The sequence below is a fragment of the Theropithecus gelada genome, chromosome 6 (assembly GCF_003255815.1).
Source record: "Theropithecus gelada isolate Dixy chromosome 6, Tgel_1.0, whole genome shotgun sequence".
Taxonomy (NCBI): Eukaryota; Metazoa; Chordata; class Mammalia; order Primates; family Cercopithecidae; genus Theropithecus; species Theropithecus gelada.
Genome location: NC_037673.1, coordinates 146,834,864 through 146,854,568, shown reverse-complemented (window position 1 = coordinate 146,854,568; position 19,705 = coordinate 146,834,864). Strand labels below are relative to the sequence as shown.

The 19,705-nt window shown below is 53.0% G+C and overlaps 1 protein-coding gene across 7 annotated transcripts in view; it reads right to left on the bottom strand.

Annotated features, from left to right (window-relative positions):
* TCOF1 (treacle ribosome biogenesis factor 1) overlaps window positions 1-19,705 on the bottom strand; it is a 42,170-nt gene that overhangs the window by 9,578 nt on the left and 12,887 nt on the right. For 3 of the 7 annotated variants that reach the window (XM_025387650.1, XM_025387651.1, XM_025387652.1), the window contains exons 7-19: window positions 17,574-17,804; window positions 16,397-16,609; window positions 15,974-16,168; window positions 15,624-15,833; window positions 15,230-15,442; window positions 14,890-15,078; window positions 14,448-14,693; window positions 14,158-14,355; window positions 11,745-11,882; window positions 11,379-11,558; window positions 11,055-11,255; window positions 2,704-2,890; window positions 484-620 (exon numbers count right to left, since the gene is read on the bottom strand). In XM_025387650.1, the coding sequence (XP_025243435.1) occupies window positions 484-620; window positions 2,704-2,890; window positions 11,055-11,255; window positions 11,379-11,558; window positions 11,745-11,882; window positions 14,158-14,355; window positions 14,448-14,693; window positions 14,890-15,078; window positions 15,230-15,442; window positions 15,624-15,833; window positions 15,974-16,168; window positions 16,397-16,609; window positions 17,574-17,804 (2,538 nt within the window). Of the gene's footprint in view, window positions 1-483; window positions 621-2,703; window positions 2,891-6,176; window positions 7,071-7,606; window positions 7,718-11,054; window positions 11,256-11,378; window positions 11,559-11,744; window positions 11,883-14,157; window positions 14,356-14,447; window positions 14,694-14,889; window positions 15,079-15,229; window positions 15,443-15,623; window positions 15,834-15,973; window positions 16,169-16,396; window positions 16,610-17,573; window positions 17,805-19,705 lie in introns of those variants that run through there. The other 4 variants (XM_025387653.1, XM_025387654.1, XM_025387649.1 and 1 more) reach the window with 3 other exon arrangements.

Genomic DNA, 19,705 nt, shown 5'->3' with positions numbered 1-19,705 from the left:
GATGTGTGCTAAGTTTTATGATTTAAACAATGCACCAGCCATTAACCCTAAAATGCCCAGCTTTTAGATTCAGGCAAGGACCAAATAAAAATGCACCGAAGATGGTGAGAAGGCTGGGAAGAATGCTGACGTCACTATTACAAACACCAGAAAAGGGCAACTTTTGTTCATGGCATTCCAAAACTGGAAGAAAAAAAAAAATCAAAAGCCCCACCACGTTGGAAAGTCTCATGAGGGACTCAAGGTGCAGGGGCTTGCTTGGCGGGGAGGCTGTGTCCCCAGATTACTCTTCCTCATAACTCAAAGGAGAAGCCAACACGGGGGTTGTAGCCAGGAGGCCAAAAAGCTTCTGGCTGTGAGGCTACCACCTCTGGAGTGTGGGGGTGACAGCAACTGCAGGCCATCCCATCAGCACATGTGGTAAGTGTGGAAGTAGGGCCCCACCCCACTGGCCTGCACTGCCCTCCCTTGCCCACTAGGTACCTGAGTGGCTGGCCCCTCCTGTTTCTTGCCATCTGATATCCGACTGGACTCCTTGCTGCTGCTGGCCCCAGTCATGCTGGCTTTGGGGGCTATTCTTGGGTGGGCAGTGGGCACAGTCACCACGTTGGTTCTGATGCCTGAAATGGAGTGAGACGGGGGCACATCAGGGCATACAAGCCCCATAGCCTCCTCAGCAGTGACAATAACCCAGTTTACCGGCCTGTGCTGGTGATCTAGAGCTGTGCTCAGGGCTTACAGAGGCATAAGATTGTTTACTTCCCTCTCCAAGCCTCCCAGGCAGATGTCATTATGTCATTTGACAAGGTTCAGGGAGCTCAAATGGCTGCTCTGGGGGTGACCCCAGGCTTCCTCACCCCATCCCATCCCCTCCTAGCTGCTCGGGCTGCCACTCCTGAGCAATGGGCCAGAGCACAGGTACCGTCTCTCCTAAGAGTCCCCGTGGTTATCTGCAGAGGCCTGGTTACATGCATATTCTTTAAAGCAACGTTTATAACAGCCAACTTCCTCACCCCTCCACCCTGAAACAAAACCCTCTGCTTCGGCCGGGCGCGGTGGCTCAAGCCTGTAATCCCAGCACTTTGGGAGGCCGAGGCGGGCGGATCACGAGGTCAGGAGATCGAGACCATCCTGGCTAACATGGTGAAACCCCGTCTCTACTAAAAATACAAAAAACTAGCCGGGCGTGGTGGCGGGCGCCTGTAGTCCCAGCTACTCGGAGGCTGAGGCAGGAGAATGGCCTGAACCTGGGAGGCGGAGCTTGCAGTGAGCCGAGATCGCGCCACTGCACTCCAGCCTGGGTGACACAGCGCGAGACTCCGTCTCAAAAAAAAAAAAAAAAACCCTCTGCTTCCTCCAACATGGTGCTGGCTACACATACTGTAGTATGTCCACCCAAGGGATTTCTTTGTAGTTATTAGGAATTGTGCTGCAAATATGTAAAGATGAAAAAAACCTGATGTCATAAAATATCCAGTAAAGGTTACTGAGAGTTAGCTACAGTATGGTCTTGCTTTAAAACACATGTATATCTTAGGTTTTTATAAAGTTAGCATTTGTCAAATGTTAACAGTATTTGGGGCAGAATTACAGGTGATATAGTTTCTTATGTGCTAATCTGCACTTTTATTAAAAAAAATATACACACACAAATATACCTACTCACACACACACATATATATATATATACACACATATAAATGTATATATGTAGGATAGAACTCTCACTATGTTGCCCAGGCTGGTCTTGAACTCCTGGCCTCAAGTGATCTTCCTACCATGGCCTTCCAAAGTGCTGGGATTACAGGTGTGAACCACCGTGTCCAGCAGTAATCTGCATTTTGTCTGCTTTCTGTTTTTTTGAGACAGTCTCGCTGTTGCCCAGGCTGGAGTGCAGTGGCACATCTCAGTTCACTGTAACTTCTGCCTCCTGGGTTCAAGCAATTCTCGTGGCTTACCCTCTCAAGTAGCTGGGATTACAGGCGACTGCCAGGCTAATTATTTTGTATTTTTAGTAGAGATGGGGTTTCGGCATGTGACCCAGGCTGGTCTTGAACTCCTGAGCTCAGGTGATCTGCCTGCCTCAGCCTCCCAAAGTGCTAGGATTATAGGCGTGAGCCACTGCACCCGGCCTGTATTTTTAAATTATCCTATCAGGATCAGGCATTATTTCCTTGTAAAAATGTTATAATAACTGTAATAGTAACATTAGCCCGTTTCCTGTTGTCATTGGTAGAATCACAGATTCTCAGAAGTTAAAGAAACCTCAGATTGGTCCTGCCTCTCATTGATAGATGAAATCTCTCCCTGTAACGTCTCTGGCTTACGGATTGCCTAACCCACTTTACATGCCACCAAGGACGGGAAACTCACTACCACCCTGACCACTTGTTCCACAGGCAGTCAACTGATACAGAATTCTTTCTTAGACTATGGAGGAACCTGGTCCCTGAATCTTCTAGCCACTGTTCTGGGTTCCATGCCTGGGGCTGGCACAAAAAAGCCGTGGCAACTATTCCCCCAGAACTGCAGGTCTGAGCCAGACCATAATCAGAATGGCTAATGCAGGGCCCAGAGACCTGGTCCCAAGCCCTTCCTGACCAACACCTTGCTATGTGACTCAGCCAGTGTCCTGTCCCTTCTGGGCCTCAATGTGGGCAGTGCTGGCAGCCCCTCCCACCACTGCATAGGGACTGCGCTCACCAGGAGTCAAGCACTGTGTAGCGGGGATCACGTCCTCATCCTCGCTCTCGGAGGAGGAGCTCCTGGCTGTGCTCTCCGAGGCTCGGGACTTCCTCGGGGTGCTCGCAGCCTGGGCTTGTACGGGGGTAGCAGCTGGGCCAGCTGGACTACGATTAGGGTCGACAAAAATCAGAGGGGGTTTAATCACCTTGAAAAACAAAAACAAAACACCCCCCCAGTGATTAAAGGCTTGGCCAGGGAAAGGAGGTGATGGGGTTAGGGAGTGTTTTACAAGGCAAGGGGTCCACAGAGCTCAGGGGCAGCTGGGCACAGAAGCCATTCCAGCTGCCCAGGGTGCCCCCTCCCACCCTACACATCTGCTAAGACCCAGCGCGGCACTTCACAACTCACAGGAGCCCACGTGACCCTCAGGGTGAAGCCCTGCGTTCAGCAGGATCCGCTCCCTTGTACAAGTGGGAAAACTGCAAGCCCAGAGGGGAAGGGAGTGACCCGAGGCCACCGTGCCTGCTGGAAGCAAAGCCAAGGCCAGAATGTCCAATTCTGCCTTCTTTCCCCTGGCTGGCTTCAGAGACAGTTACCTGCTGAATGCAGGGGCTGGTCTGAGCAGTTTTCCAAGGCTGCCTGGTTGGAATATATAATGCACCTGGGGAGGTATTTAGTCTAGTTGCCCCCACCCCAGAGGTTCTGAATCAGCCCTCCTGATACGTGGCCCAGGATGAAACTCCCCAGCTATACACCGATTCAGTTTCTTCAACAAAAAAACGTACAAGAGAAACAAGGGTTAGGTGAGTGGGTGAGAACCAACAGATTAAGACTTAGAGGATTAATAACTCAATGCAGTATGTGGCCTTTAACTGAACTCCATGAGACAATCAGGGAAGCAGGGACACTGACTGGATAGATCAACTTATTAGGTGTGACATTGTATTGTAGTTGTGCTTAAAAAAGTCCTTATAACTGAGAGCTGCATACTGAAATCCTGGTGGATGAGCTGACACATCTGAGACTGGCTGCAAAGCAATCCAGGGGTGTTGGGGAACTGAGTGGAGAGTTTGCATGAAACGAGCCTGCTCAGGAGTTCCTAACTGTTGAGGCTGGGGATGGTACTTGGGGGTTCTTTATCTCACTCTATCTTTGGGTATGCTTTAAATTTTCCAATAAAACAGTAAAAGAAAAAGCAAACAAGCAACAGCAGCTCCCTGGTATTCTGCAGGCCAGTCTGGTTGTGAACTGCACCATCCCTGAGCATGTTCACCGCACACAAGGGCACCTCCAGGCCCATTTCCTTCCCAAACCCCCAGTTAATGAGAACACACATGGCTGTGAGCCAGGGAGCTGCTTAGGTCTACTTTCCATTCCCCAAATGTCAGACCTGGTGTGAGCTCTGCTCCCTCTCTGGCCAGTAAAGGGCTGGAGGACAGGAAGAGGGAGCTCCCTGAGCTAAGGGAGGAGTGGAGTCAGGTCCAGACTGGTCTCTGCTGCACTATCCTGTCTACCCTCTGAGCCCGACTTAGCACACCTGGCTCCTCAGGGTGCTAAGGTGCTGCAGAGAGGCATAAAGTAAAAAGTAAAACAGAAAGGTGCCTGCCTGAGGGTGGAAGCTTCCCTGGGCTTAGGCCTTTCCTACCCCTGCCAAATAGCCTCCCCCACGGCTGCTCTGATCTGCCACTTCCAGAGCCTTCCTTCCTACGATATAAAAAAGAGAAGGATGGAAAGTGGGAGAAGGCTTACAGTTGAGGGAGGGGGGATCTATATATATGTGAGAAGACAGGAACAGATTGTCGGGGACGAAGAGAAGCAACGAACCCACTGAGGCAAACAATAGCGTCTTGGGATGATAAAAGCAGCTCAGCAGCAAAAGCCTCCTCTTAGTTCCACCTGCCCACGCCACCCCACTGGGCCTCTGGGCTGTAGGAGGGAGGTGGTGCAAGGGGCTTGGCTGTGGGGGGTCGGGGCGGGGCATTAGTGCATTAGTCTGTAGAGTTCACAAAGGTGGGCAGTGAAGTTTGCCTAGGATGTAGCGGGAGACCTGCTTCTCATCCCACCTCTCATGACTTCACTGTGTGGTCAAGCCCCTCCACTTTCTGCTCCTCAGTTTCCTGTTTAATGAAAGGGCTAGTAGTTATCCTAGCCTGGGCTCATTCACTGCAAGGGTTCTAATGCACTGTGGAAACTGCAAAGCACAGTACACACCGGAATGTAGTTCTGGGGTCAGCTAGGAAAAAACTGATGGGAGTGAAGCAGCAAACCAGCACAGTCTGAACATGTGGTTGTACCTCCCTATAGGTGCTGGGCAGTAAGCACCCAGAGGGAACCCAGGGATACCCCTCCTACCTGCAGGTCTGATCCTGCAGAACCAAACCTAGGGGATTTCAGGACAGTGCTCACCCCCTCCTGTCAAAGCTGAGCTCACTCTAACTGTGCCTTCATTCCAACAAGTCTGGGGCACAGAGTGGGGAGAGGGGGCTGATGGCCTAGGCTGCGGACCCTGGCAAGGCACATAACCACAAAGGCAACACTCCTCTAAGAAGCTCTCTCAGAACTGCCTGGGGCTGGTTAACAGATCTAGGCCAGCCCCACTCCGGGAGACTGAGAAATTCTCTCTAGGGACGTGGCCTGGAGCCTCAAGGTCCACCCCACCCACCCAGGAAGTCTCATCTCAGAGACTGAGATGAATGAGGCTCAGAGAAGGCAAGTGGCGTCACCCAGGGTGACCAGCAAACTGGTGCCAGAGCCAGGATTAGAAGTTAGTTCTCCAGGCACCAGACTGGAGCTCCTTCTAGAACCAATTACGCTAGGCCTCAACTTAATACCCAAATTTAGTTTCTTACAGGTTTCCTTTTTCTTCGATTCAACCTAAAACTTCGAGAGCAGTGCCTACCTCTTTGACAAACTAATAGAAGTTGGCCTTACAAAATTATATTACTGACAAGTGAAACTGCATATATTTGTGGTATATTACATGATGTTTTGATACACATATACATTGTGGAATAGCTCAATTAAGTTATTTAACATATGCATCACCTCACATACTTGTTTTCAAATCTGGAAGCTATCCCAGACCCCAGCAGACTCTGGCCTGAGGTCTGCTCTGCACAACGGAGGGGAGGCACAGTGAAGGGTCTAGGAATGGAGCCCAAGTGTCTATCCCTGCCTCCTAGCCTGGGGCTCTGCCCACCACCCTGGCCTCAATCCCTTTCCCCACTGATGGGCTAATAAAATCAGACTGAAACTTGTCAATAGAGAGGTGCTCAATAAATGTACAATAATGAAAATAATCATAATTAATTAGTCAGCTGGGGATTAGGAACTAAAAATCTCTCAATCAGGAAGAGGCTGCAGCTTCCCGGGGCTATGCCTGTCTTCCCCGAAGCCTCCTGGGGGAAGGTACAAACTGCTGACTTTTCTTTCTGCTTTTTAAATAGGGACTCCAGAATCTTCAGGACTAACATACTAATTAAACGGTTCAGTTTAAGCAGGATGTTCATTTTAATTGTGTTAGTCCACCCCCACAGAGAAAGGTGGAGCGGTCCCCTCCCTCCCAGCTGTTGAGATCCCTCAGAGAGGCAGGTGGCCTTGTAAAGGCTCCACCCAGAGCCTGAGGGCAATGCCCACGCCTGGGAGAGGGGAGTGTTGGGGCAGCCCCGGGCAATGGGTCAGAATGTGAATGGCCTCGGCTCCAACACCAGGTCTGTCCACTTGCCATCAGCCATGTGATGCTGGGGCAGGCCCCTCAACTTCTCTGAGCCTCATTCCCAGTTCCTTAAAATGCAAACCACAAAGGGAGCCACCCTCATAGGGCTGTTGTGGGGATTAAACAGAAAAATGCAAATACAGGGAGTTACCGATGTTGGTGGTGGTTGTTCTTTACTTTTGTAATCTGTGCTATTGGAAAGTGAGAGGCAGTGAGCACCCTATTGCTGGAAGTGTGCAAACAGCATCTGACCTTACTGATGAATTGGTAAGAATGTGGTATGTGATATTCAAGGGGAGGTGGTTCATGAGACCACTCTGGTCTGGAGGTTGCAGAACTCCAGGATCTGTCGTTAGGCCCTGGGAGGGGAGCTGGTGCTCTGAGGTGCCTGGCAGAAGCTTCTGGGAGCTTGGGGCTAGAGGAGGACAAAGGGTAATGCGGTCTGATGGAAGGGCCAGGGTTCACACAGAAGCTTGAACCACACCACCATGGCTGACTTAGGCCTCTGGAGTACAGGGAGATAAGGTGGGCCTGGTCTCATCCTTGGGGGTGTAGCCTGGGCAGGACTGTGGCTTAAGCTCTGGGTGCAGTGGAGCATGTGAAGGTATGCCACAGGCGCTTGAGAAAGAGTCCTGGGCAAAGCTCATGGGATTTGAGAAGACTCCCAGTCCTAAACAGGCAACAGAGATATAGGGAGCCAGGGGACCAGTGCTTGCACCTTTCCTCAGCCTCTTATGAATCATGAGAATTTCGGGAAACTGCTTCAACTCTAAGGCTTGATTCCCGATCTGTCAAACGGGGCAACACTCCCTGGCCTTCTCACAGTTACCAGGCACCCTTTCTTAGGCAGGGGACTGTGGCAAGTACTTCGTGTGCTGGCACCAGTGCACAGTGTACTGACCCCATTTTATGGTTGAAACATTGAGCCTCACATGGGGGAAAGGCATCTGCCCAGGACCACGGGGCTGTTAGGTGGTAGAGCCGGGCTTTGCCCCAACACTCTGAAGCCTGTATGTTTAACTGTGCACTGCTGCCTGCCTCACAGGGCTCAGATGAATGTCACAATAGAGGAAAGAGCTCTGGAAGCTGTGAGATGCTGTTTAAATATGACGAGATTTTCCCTATGGGAAAGATCCACCCTCTCCCGCAAGGCCTGCCAGCCCAGCTCTGACCCTGCAGCGACTGCAAAGAGAAGGCATGGCGTACCTGGGTCAGTGGCAGCTCCTCCTCACTGCTCTCCGAGGACCCCTCCGTGTTCCCCTCTGGAGGTGCTGGGGCCAGGGTCTTGCTTCTGGCAGGTTTGGAGTTACTGTCCTTCTGAGGGGACAAGACCTGGATAAGCACGTGGTCGGGGAGAGGGGTATTTGCTGAGGGGGAAAGAGCCAGCAGGCAATGATCCTCAGGCACTCTGGTTTCCAGGGGAGGCACCGTGGCCCCTTCCTGCACATGCACAGGAATAGCTGCTGCTCTGACCTGCCCCACAGCCACCGGAAACATGCTTCTACCCCGATAGCTCCTTCCAGAGCTAACTTCGGACGTGAAAGGGATTTATGACTCCGATACAGCTAAAACCTGAGGGCTGCAGGGCTGTTGGCCCAGGGTCTGGACAAGAGGTGACAGCAGCCTGGGACAAGGTTGCAGGCACAAGCCAGTGGTCCCAGCACAGTTCACCTCTGGTTGTAACATCCCCAGCCAAAAGCAGGAGCCGCCTAGAAGTGTTCCACTGGCTACCATACCCTCCCGCTGGGGCAGGCATGATGATGGGGGCTGGACTGGTGAACACTGCAGTCAGAGGAGGACTCAGAGATCCGGGTGGAAATGCTGGTGGTGATGGCAGCTCAGTGGTCCCTACTGGAATGGGGGACCCCTTTTCCCTACTCAGCCCAGCCAAGAAAGTAGGACCCAGGCTGCCTGAGCTTCCAATTTCTCAAGAGAAGCTGGAAGATCTGTACATGTCATTTCCGATTTTTAAATGGGGCAACTACAATGCACACTGCTGGCTGCCTCCTAACAGCCATGCCCCCATCTGTTCCTTGCTAACAGAACCCTCACTGTTCAGTGGCTCCTACCACATGCTTCAGGGAGGGTGGTCCCTCCTCCCAGCCAGTCATGGGAACTACTGGCTTCTTGTCTATGGCTAAGAGGGTAGCTAGCACGTCCAGCCTGAGGTCTGAGTAGCCTTAAGTCTACTCCTGTCTTTTTTGAGATGGACTCTTGCTCTGCTCACTCTGTCGCCCAGGCTGGAGTGCAGTGGCACAATCTTACTCACTGCAACACCTCCTCCTCCCCGGGTTCAAGTGATTCTCTTGCCTCAGCTGGGATTACAGGCCAGTGCCACCAGGCCCAGCTAATTTTTGTATTTTTAGTAGAGACAGGTTTCGCCATGTTGGCCAGGCTGGTCTTGAACTCCTGACCTCCAGTGATCCGCCTGTCTCAGCCTCCCAAAGTGCTGGGATTACAGGTGTGAGCCACTGCACCTGGCCTGCCCCCAGCACTTTAGGAGATGCTGCAGCCCTGCTATGACCATAAAGCTGATGGAGCACAGAGATGGAAATCTGGTCACCACTGATGCTTAGCTGAAGGAACCAGCTTTTCAGCAGCTGGAACCTGGGACTCTGTGCACTGTAAGAGTCAATCCCCTTAGTGAAGCTCTTTTGAATGGGGCTTTCTCCTGCAACTTAGGCCATTCTGATGGAGAGAGGAACTCGTTGAAAACTTAAAAACAAAAATACTACACAGGCCAAAATATGGCTGAGGCCTATGCTTTAGTCTGTCATTTAGGTCCTCCATAAATCTACCAGTAACAAGCACCTGGGAGGGCCTACGGCTTGTAGGACAGCAGCCTTCAGTGACCATGCACGTTCATGCCCAGCCCGTCTGCACCCACTGAGGGGCCCTGTCCACTTTTGTGCCTGGTCATCCTTCAGCTCAATCACCTGCTCCTCTTCTGGCCTCTCAGAGACCTGCTCTTTCAGCTGTCAGCACCACCAGCATACTCTGCGATAATCCGGCCACCTGTCTTGCCCCACAGACTGTGAGCTCCTTGAGGGCAGGGCCAAATGTCTTTCGCCCCCAGTAATGGTTTGGTATATCAAAGGCAGAGGTTAGGGATAGGGAGCATTCATCTCAGTGTTTGTTTTACTCATGAAGAAAACAAATCTAAGAGAGGTTATGCAGCTTGGCCTGGCACAGGGACTTCCAGCTTCCCTTAAGAAATGGAAGATCTGGCCACAAAGAAGGTCCATTTCCACAGTCATGACTGGCTGAAGCTGATAGGAACTGTCCTTATGGATGGGGCAAGGGCTCCCCGGTCTGTCCTACTTGCTACCATTATCTACCATCTCTCCTGACTTTTTTTTTTTTTTTTTTTTGAGACAGAGTCTCACTCTGTTGCCCAGACTGGGGTGCAATGGCACGATCTTGGCTCACTGCAACCTCCGCTTTCCAGGTTCAAGCGATTCTCCTGCCTCGGCCTCCCGAGTACCTGGAACTACAGGCACCCGCCACCATGCCTGGCTAATTTTTGTATTTTTTTTTTTTTTTTTTTCCAGTAGAGACAGGGTTTCACCATGTTGGCCAGGCTGGTCTTGAACTCCTGACCTCATGATCTGCCCGCCTTGGCCTCCCAAACTACTGGGATTACAGGCTTAAGCCACTGCGCCTGGCTGACATCTATCATTTCTGCCAGGCCTGCATCAGTCACGTCCATCACACACCTGTGCCCTGGCAGTGCTGGAGTCTGTCATCCCACACTTCTGTAGGATGTAGCAAGCCCTGCTGTCTTCTGCAAGCAGACCGAGGGAATTGTCCAGATTTTCTTTCTCCCCAGTCTTCAGGGCCCAGGCTTGGCACCAAGCTAGATGAGCCCTGCCTGAGAAGATGCATCTGCCTATGTGAGGCCCCAGGCCAAGGTGAGGGACGAGACTTCCTCCATCTCTTCAGGGCCTCAGGGGACCTGTGCCACACTCCAAGTTTCCTTGGGACTCTGATAGGGAGAGTCTTTTTGTATTACGTCAACGTATGCACAATAACCAACATGTAAGACTCTTGGTCTCACATGACTTGGTGGGAGATACTGGCCTAGCCTATAGGGCTGGTGGAAACCTCAACCTAGACATAGACCCGGGACCCTTTTAGCGAGGGAAGTCTTGGTTTGGGGAGTTTCAGTAGCAGGTTTTACCTAAGGAGATGTGGATGACAGCAGAGGGAGGAGGGCATGGTGGAGCCAGAGCCTTAAGCCTTAACCTGACCTTCCTTCCTTTTCCTTACCTGGCCCCTAAACCCTGGTTTTTCATTTTTCTTTTTCTTTTTTTTTTGAGAGAGTCTCACTCTCATCACCCAGGCTGGAGTACAGTGGCATGATCTCAGCTCACTGCAACCTCTGCCTCCCAGGTTCTAGGGATTCTCCTGCCTCAGCCTCCCGAGTAGCTGGGATTACAGGCACCCGCCACTATGCCCAGCTAATTTTTATATTTTTAGTAGAGATGGGTTTTCACCATGTTGGCCAGGCTGGTCTCGAACCCCTGACCTCAAGTGATACGTCCGCCTTGGCCTCCCAAAGTGCTACAATTACAGGTGTGAGCCACCATGCCCGGCCCTATACCCCAGTTCTGAGGAGTGGGTGTTGGTGGCTCAGAGGCCTGGCAAGTCTCACCTGGGCAGAGGTTGCAGCTGCCGGTGCCTCCCCATCACTGTTTGACTCCTCGCTGCTGCTCCCTGAGCCATCCTGCTTCCCCGCCTGGGTGGCCGAAGGCCCTGTCTTCCCAGGAGGTGCTGGAGCAGCCCCTTTCCTGGGGGACTCCTTGGCAGGAGCCAAGGCAGCTCTGACCTGGGGGGTCTTCCCTGAAGGCTTCGCCTGGAGTGAGAAACAGGATGAGGGGAGAGAGCCTGGAGGGTGGACGTGTGAGGAGACAAGAGCTGGATGCGGCAAAAGTGTTAAATCCCATGTAGGAGATGTTCTCCATTCCCTCCCCCTCACCTGAGCCGGCGTCTCCGTCTCCTCCTCACTGTCTGACTCCTCCTCACTGCTCCCCGAGTCCTCCTCTGGCCCTGTCTGGACTTGAGCTGCTGCAGCCACGGCCTTCCCCACAGGTGGCACAGATGCTGGGCCCCTCACCAAGACGGTACTGTTCTGGAGGTTTCTCACTGGTGGCTTCGCCTGAATTGCAGGGGGATAACAGGATTGGAGGCGGAAGTGATTCCTTTCAGGTCCCACTTTCCACCATGGCACAACTCTGGGTGGGTGGCCTGCCCATGCAGGAGCCTTCTCCAGGCTGGGCTCAGTGAGTGGTCCTCCTCTCTGCTCCAACCCTCCACACCTCCTGTGGCTTCCGGCTCCACTTGCCTTGGCTGGAGACCTCTGTTTGGCTTGAGCAGCTGCAGTGACTACTTTTCCAGGAGCTGAAATTGTCCCTTTTGCTGGAGATGCTCTGACGGCAGCTGGGTTGGCTTTGGCCTGGGTTTTTTTTACTGAGGTTTTCACCTGAGTGGAGAAAAGGAAATTAAGGAGGGAGAAAGTGAGAGAGAGTAAAGCAGCTAGCCAAGAATACAGATTCTGGAGCCGGAGCCTGAGTCTGGATTCTGGCTCCTCCACGCAATAGCTGTGTGAACCTGAGCACATCGCTTGATCTCACTAGGCCTCAGTTCAGTCTTCTAACAAATGGAGATAATAAGGCCCACCTATGGGTTATAATGAAGACTAAATAGGAGATTCAGAGTTTAACATGTCTGGAACATAAACACTCAAACTCATTGTGCGTGCCTTCCTTAGCATTAGCTAAGCATAAGACTACCTAAAACAAAGATGTTTTCCAGGCTCCCTTTCAGCTAGGTGGCCATGTCATTAAATTCCGGTTCGTAGAATGTAAGTTGAGTACCATAAAAAGTCAGAAACATGTCCTTCCTCCTCCAGGCTAGATGGAATGCTGAGGTAAGAGCTGGAGCTCAAGCAGCCACGGCAGAACAAGATACTTGTTCAAGGTTTTCTTCAGCTTAATCTAGTCTTAACCGATATCCAGAGAACCCCCAAAAGGCCTGTCAGGGACTCCAACAAATAGAAGGACAGCAAGAAAGAGGGAAATTCCCAGAGTGAGATCCTTGACAGGAGTGACAGCAAGCCTGATGTGAAACAGAACGAGGAATCTGGCAGCATCTCAAGACCCCTGCCTCACTCAGGGAGGGCATCTGGTCAGTGTCAGAAAACATCCCCATCCCCCAGTATTCCTCAAACACATGAGGTCAAGTGAGGTGAAGAATCAGGACTTCAAAAAGAAAGATTCCCTACAGTGTGGACCAAGTATGACTCAGGCCGAGGTACTCATCAGCACAGCACGTAAGTCCTCCAGAGGGGAGCCATGTTTTCCACAAGAAATAAGACACCAAGACTGACTTGACCTAACAAGTCTCAATACACAAAAAAGGATTGAAATCATACAAAATATGTTCTCCAACCACAATGTGATTAAATTAGAAATCAGCAACAAAAAGAAACCTGGGTAATCCCAGATATTTGGAAATTAAATAGCTTACTTCAAAACAGCTCATGGTTCAAAAAATAAAAGCAAAACACCCACCTCATGGTACAGGTGGGAGGCTCAGAAGGGAAGACAAATATTTAAGTGATCTGCACAAGGAAACTCGGTAAGGCACTGGGTCTGGAATGTGCCTGCAGCTTGAGAAAGAGGAGAGGAGGCTCTGGAAGGGGCCCCTGCAGAGCTTAAAAGCCTCAATGGGGGAATCCTAGGACCCTCGGGTCCCACGAGTCAACAATGAGAAGGGGACAAAAAAAAAAAAATCAGTAGAAATGTGTGCTCTGGTACAGAGAAAAAAGAAATGACTAATTTCTGAGTGGTTACAGAAAAAAATAGAGCGACAATTAAAAATAATAAACAGTGGGTGGGTGAGGGCAGGGAGTGAGCCATCTTCTCTCAGCTCTTCCAGGCAGGGAGACCTCACTCTTGATCTGTTCCACATTAGCCTGGCCCATCGTCAGGGTGACACGAGACAACTTGCTGTGTGCAGGTCCCTTGCTGGGTGTGGCAGGTGAGATCTCACCTAAATTCTTACCCAAACTTGTGAGGGCTGATTTTGTGTTTACAGAAGAGTAAGGGCTCTGAGGACTTCAGCACTTGCCAGGATGTGGGGCTGGGGCTGAAACTTTAACCCAGGCGGTCTGGCTCTAAACCCCTGCCAGCCATCCCACCACAATGTGCTGCCTGTGGCAAGGCACCCAAGCCGGGCACTCTCCCATTCCCTGGCCTCGCATAGACTGCTTCCTCTGCCGGAACACTCTCCCTGCCCATCTCTTTCAGCCCATGGTTCAGATGCCGCCACCTCCTGTAAAAGGCCTAGATACTCTCACCTGTCATGCTGTGCAGCCCAGGCTTACACCCTCTAACTCAACCCCATCACTCCACACTGGAGGAGCACGTCCATGCTCCAGAGACAGGACTTCCCCGAGGAACAGGGCCTCAGCAGCCCCAGACAAGGGCAGCACCTGGCAGGGTGGGAACTCCAGAGCTTGTAGAAACCACAGGGAATAAATCAGCGGGAGCTCAAAAGGCCAACAAGACAAGAGACCCTGGAGCTCTGATGGGCAGAGGAGACATGGAGTGAAAGACAGGGAAGGACGCTGTGTTGAGGCTACCGCTGAGGCTTCTGCACACCTGCAGGCAAGACTAGCCCCCAATCAAGCCCATCCTCAGCCCTGGCTCAGGAACAGCTGTGGGTGGGATGGGCCTGCTCCTTCTAGGCCTCACCTGTGCTGAAGGTGCAGCTGCCTCTTCACTGTCTGATTCCTCCTCACTGCTCTCAGAGTCTTCCTGCATCTCAGCTTTCACCTGGGCGACCGCAGGCCCCGTCTTCCCAGGAAGTACTGGAGCGGTCCCTTGCCCCAAGGATCCCTTGACAGGCACTGAGGCCGCTTTCACCTGGAGGCCTTTCCCCACAGACTTTGCCTGGGATGACAAGTGGAAGAGAGGTGTCTCCAGGAGTCCAAAGGACCACGTAGGGGCGGCCCTGAGGTCCACCCATTAAACACAGGCCTCACCTGTCCCATGGTTACTGCAGGACCTGTCTTCTCTTCCTCACTATCTGATTCCTCACTGCTTGAAGAATCCTCTGCTGGTCTCTGGGTGCCCCCAGCCACAGCTGGGGATGAGCCTACCGGAGAAGTCACAGTTCCTGCTTTCCGGGGGGCTTGGGTGCCCACTCGCACAGGGGTGACCTTGGCAGATGCAGTATTGGTTTTCTTTGGGCAGGCTTTGGTCTGAGGAATTTTCAGAGCTGGTTTTGCCTAAGGGGACACCAAAGAAAGGCTGGAGAAGATTCCTGAACTCGGAGTCCCCCATCTGTTCTGAGGTGGATCCCCACTACTGTTCTGCCCCACCAGTCAGAACCCATGATCTGCCTGAGGGAAGCACAGCTCCCCGGGGGGCTGACTGTGGTGTGGTAGATCAGGCCATGTGGCAGCCTCCTTCCCCAGGCCTCACCTGAGCTGCAGTCATGGCCGCTGGTGTCTCCTCACTGTCCGCACTGTCCGACGACTCCTCGCTGCTCTCTGAGTCTTCCATGGGCTTTTCAGCCTTGACCTGGATGGCTACAGGCCCTGCCTTCTGAGGCGGCCCCTTGGCAGGACCAGAGGCGGGTTTGGCCTGGAGGACTTTCCCCAAGGATTTTTCCTGGAGTGAGATACACAGGATCAGGAGAGGGAGCCCAGAGTAGGTGTGTACAGACATTAAGAGACCAAGATGGTAGACAGAGTCCCAGTGGGAGGCCATGGGTGGCTCCACTCTGAGGGGAAAAAAAAGAGCCTACAGGAAGGGGCCTCACCTGAGCCGGGGCCACAGCTGTGGGCACCTCTCCATCATCGCTGTCTGATGACTCCTCACTGCTGCTGTCTGAGTCCTCCCACTTCCCCACCTGGGCCGAGGGTGTTGTAGGCCCCACCTTCCCAGGTAGCACTGGGCCGGGGCCTTTCCCCAAGGGCCCCGTGCCCATGGTGGAGGCAGGTTTCACCTGGGGGTTTTTCCCCAAGGGTTTCACCTGGGAGACACAATGGACAAGATCAGGGAGTCCAGAAGGAGAATATGAGTGAAGACATAGGTGGGGAGGAGAGCAAACGAAGCCAGCCGCACAGGGCTCTAGGTTCAGAGAGGAAAAGTCAAGCCCACAGGAGGTCTTCTGAGGCAAGGCACAGGCCATGCAGGGCGGCTTCCAGCCTCACCTGAGCTGCGTTCATGGCTGCCGGTGCCTCCCTGTCACTGTCTGATTCCTCACTGCTGCTCCCCGAGTCCTCCTCCTGCTTCCCTGCCTGGGCCTGGGTGGCTGCAGGCCCTGTTTTCCTAGGAGGTGCTGGGGCAGCCCCTTTCCTGGGGGACTCCTTGGCAGAGGCCGAGGCAGCTCTGACCTGGGAGGTCTTCCCTGAAGGCTTCGTCTGGAGTGAGAAACAGGATGAGAGGGGAGAGCCCGGAAGGTGTGAGGAGACAGGAGCTGGATGCGGCAAAGGTGGCCATACCCATGCAGGTGCTGGGGTTTAGGCATGGGGCTACTCTCCACCCCTCCCCTCTGCCTCACCTGAACAGGCGCCTCCTCCTCACTGTCCGATTCCTCGCTGCTGCTCTGCGAGTCCTCCTCCTGCTTCCCGGTCTGGGCCTTGGCAACTGCAGGCCCTGTCTTCCCAGGGGGCGCTGGGGCAGCTCCTTTCCTGGGGGACTCCTTGGCAGGGGCTGAGGCAGCTCTGACCTGAGGGGTTTTTCCTGAGGCCTTTGCCTGGAGAAACAAGATAAGGGGAGACAGCCCAGGGGATGGATGTGTGAGGAGACACAGGACACCAGGTAAAGAAGACCAGATAGGGCAAATGACGCCACACAGTGAGAGGGGAGTAAGGGGCTGGGGTCTGAGGCACGCCCCGGGCTCTGACACAGAGTGGGAGAACAAGTCCTGAGAAGCCTTCTGGGGAGGGCCTGACTGCATGGGGTCTCCCTCCTCAGGCTTCACCTGAAGCAGGGCCTTGGCAGCTGGCGTCTCTTCCTCACTGTCAGACGATTCCTCGCTGCTACTCTCCGAGTCCTTCTCTGGCTTCCCTGCCTTGGTCTGGAAGGCTACAGCCCCTGCCTTCCCAGGGGGTGCTGGGGTAGCCCCTTTCCCAGGGGTCCCCTTGGCAGTGGTCGAGGCAGCTCTGACCTGGAGGATTTTTTCAGAGGTCTTTACCTAGTAAAAAAGAAAGGGCGGTTTGCTCTCCTGCTTGTGAAAACTCTCTGGTGATGCCTTTAAGATAAAGTCCAGAGGCCTTAATGAGGCTCCTAAGACCCCCTCTGCTTCCCTTCCCAGGTAGCACTGGGCCGGCGCCTTTCCCCAAGGGCCCCGTGCCCATGGTGGAGACAGGTTTCACCTGGGGGTTTTCCCCCAAGGGCTTCACCTGGGAGACACAATGGGCAAGATCAGGGAGGGAGTCCTACTTCCACCTCAAGGCCTTGACAGTTGCTGAGCCCCTGCCTGGAATGACCTTCCTAAGAGTGCTTCCTCCTTCTGGTCTTTGCTGAGACGCCTTCTCCCAAGGCCAGCCCAGATCACTCTGTTTCAAGTTGCCATTCCTACATCCCCCACCCGACTTTCCCCTTTACCATTTACCAGCAGCTAACACAGGGGATCTGCTTACCTACTGCATGCCTCCACCTTGTCCTTCCCTAGGCCTGGGGCTGGGTGGGTGACCCTCACTCTCCCTCCTTCCTGCTCTGACTTCCATTGCTTTCCAGCCCCCCGTCTTGCCCTTGGGATGCACCCAGAGCCTTGGGGCTGCAGCCCTGCCCACTCCCAGCAGATGGGGAAGGGAACTGGATTCCCTTTAGCTAACATGGTGTTTCCCTGCTCAGGGTCTGGTTTGTCCTGAGACGTCAGAGGACCAGGCAATCAAAACTTCTCAAGTACCTCACAGCATGACTGGCTGGGAAGGACAGCGGCCCATTTACTAGGCAGAGAAACTGAAGCAAAGTTGGTCACAGACAAAGTAGAGTGCAGGACTCCCCTGTGGGAAGCAGGCTGTTCTTGCTCTTCAATTTCACACCGTACTCCTCCCCCTCCCCAACTCCAGTGGCAGAGGTGCTCATGGGATAGTGCTCAGGCTGCTGGGGGACCCGCAGGGTCCTCCAAGGGGCAGCCCTCCTCCAGGCCTCACCTGGCTTGGTGTCCCTGCAGGGGCCTCCTCCTCGCTTTCAGACCCCTCCTCACTACTCTCTGACTCCTCTTCTGGCTTCTTGGCCCTCTTGGCTGGGGGCAGGGCCCCTCCTCTGACCTGAGGTGTCACATCCCCCACCTTCCCAGGGGCTAGGGCCACCTTTCTTGCTGGAGACTCCTTAGTAGAAACCGATGAGGCTTTGACCTGGGCTGGTTTTACTGAGGGTTTCCCCTGGAACAAGAGGATGGAATTAGAAAATTAATAATAATTATTGTTTCCCCTAAGGTTCTGTATTAGGTGCTTCAACAGTTGATAAAGCTCTTTCCTAATGCCATTGGATTTTTAAGCAACTCCCTGAGACAGTTAGTAGCTTTACACCCATTTTCCAGAAAAATACAAGAGGCTTAAAGAGGTAAAATTACTCATGATCAATATGAAGGGGCAGAGCCCCACTGGAACCCTGGACTGTCTGACTTTGGCACAGATCTCAAAACCATTACGCTCATCTCCCACCTGGCACATGCAGGGCTCGGCCTGAGAGACGGGCCGCATCTCTCAATCAGGAGAGCTCATCCTGTCTGCCCCTTAAACTCAAGTATCTGATCACAGCAGCCATCCCGAGGGCCAGGAGTTCAGGATGTGAACACCACCCCTGCCACTGGTTTGCTGGTCACCTTGGGCAAATTCCTTCCTTTTGTGAGCTCTTTCCTGCACTTCTACAATTCAGACATTTCCCAGGCAGTCAGTGCCCTACTTCCACCTCTGAGATCCATCACACCCCTTGCAGCCCTGGGTTTCTGGGGCGTCTGCTACTGGAGCTCTGCACAGCCTCAGCCCATTGAGTTTGTGTGTTTATGGAGGGCTGGGAGTGGTCCCCTTCCCTTTGGCAAGGCCTGGGGTGATAGAAGCCAGGGGTGTCCTTATGGCTGGTGGTATCTAGGGCCCAAAGGTGAGGATGGAAGGTGGAGGGCAGCCCTTGGTCAGGCCTGGGGTAGATGGGTGAGCTTTCAACCTTCACAGGGTTACCACGCTACAGTAAAGTCAGAAGTTCCCTGGGCACCAGATCAGTTCATCCCTGATTTGTGCTGGTTTTCCATCGAAAACATCTTTCCAACTGTGGACACCTTGTTCTTCTAGCCCCCAGCCTCTTATACCAGTATTACTCCAAGAGTCTCCTACATGGCCTCACTGCTTTTATTCTGCACTGCCCTCCAACCCAGGCTGCAGCCAGCAATCTTTTTGAAACACAAATCAGGCCATCTCTCTGTGCTGGGATGGCTTCTCACAGCCCCTAGAATAAAACTCAAATTCCTTATGGTGGTCCTCAAGGTCAGACAGAAGATCTGGCCCCTGTCTACCTAGGACTTCATCTTGTGTCACTTTCCCCACAATTTATTTGTTTTTTTAAAAATAACATCTTGTAGAGACAGGGTCTCACTATGTTGCTCAGGCTGGGTTCAAACTGCTGGACTCAAATGATCCTCCTGCCTTGGCCTCCCAAAGTGCTGCACTTACAGGTGTGAGCCACAGTGCCTGGTTTCTCCCTCTCATTTAAAGATCAATGTTGGCCGGGCGCGGTGGCTCAAGCCTGTAATCCCAGCACTTTGGGAGGCCGAGACGGGCGGATCACGAGGTCAGGAGATCGAGACCATCCTGGCTAACACGGTGAAACCCCGTCTCTACTAAAAATACAAAAAACTAGCCGGGCGAGGTGGCGGGCGCCTCTAGTCCCAGCTACTCGGGAGGCTGAGGCAGGAGAATGGCGTAAACCCAGGAGGCGGAGCTTGCAGTGAGCTGAGATCCGGCCACTGCACTCCGGCCCGGGCGACACAGCAAGACTCCATCTCAAAAAAAAAAAAAAAAAAAAAAAATCAATGTTTTGGCCAGGTGCAGCGGCTCATGCCTGTAATCCCAGCACTTTGGGAGGCCAAGGCAAGTGGACCACTTGAGGTCAAGAGTTCAAGACCAGCCTGGCCAACATGGTGAAACCCCGTCTCTACAAAAAAGACAAAAATCAGCCAGGCGTGGTGGCATGCACATGTAATCCCAGCTACTCGGGAGGCTGAGGCACGAGAATCGCTTGAACCTAGGAGGTGGAAGTTGCAGTTAGCCAAGATCACGCCACTGTATTC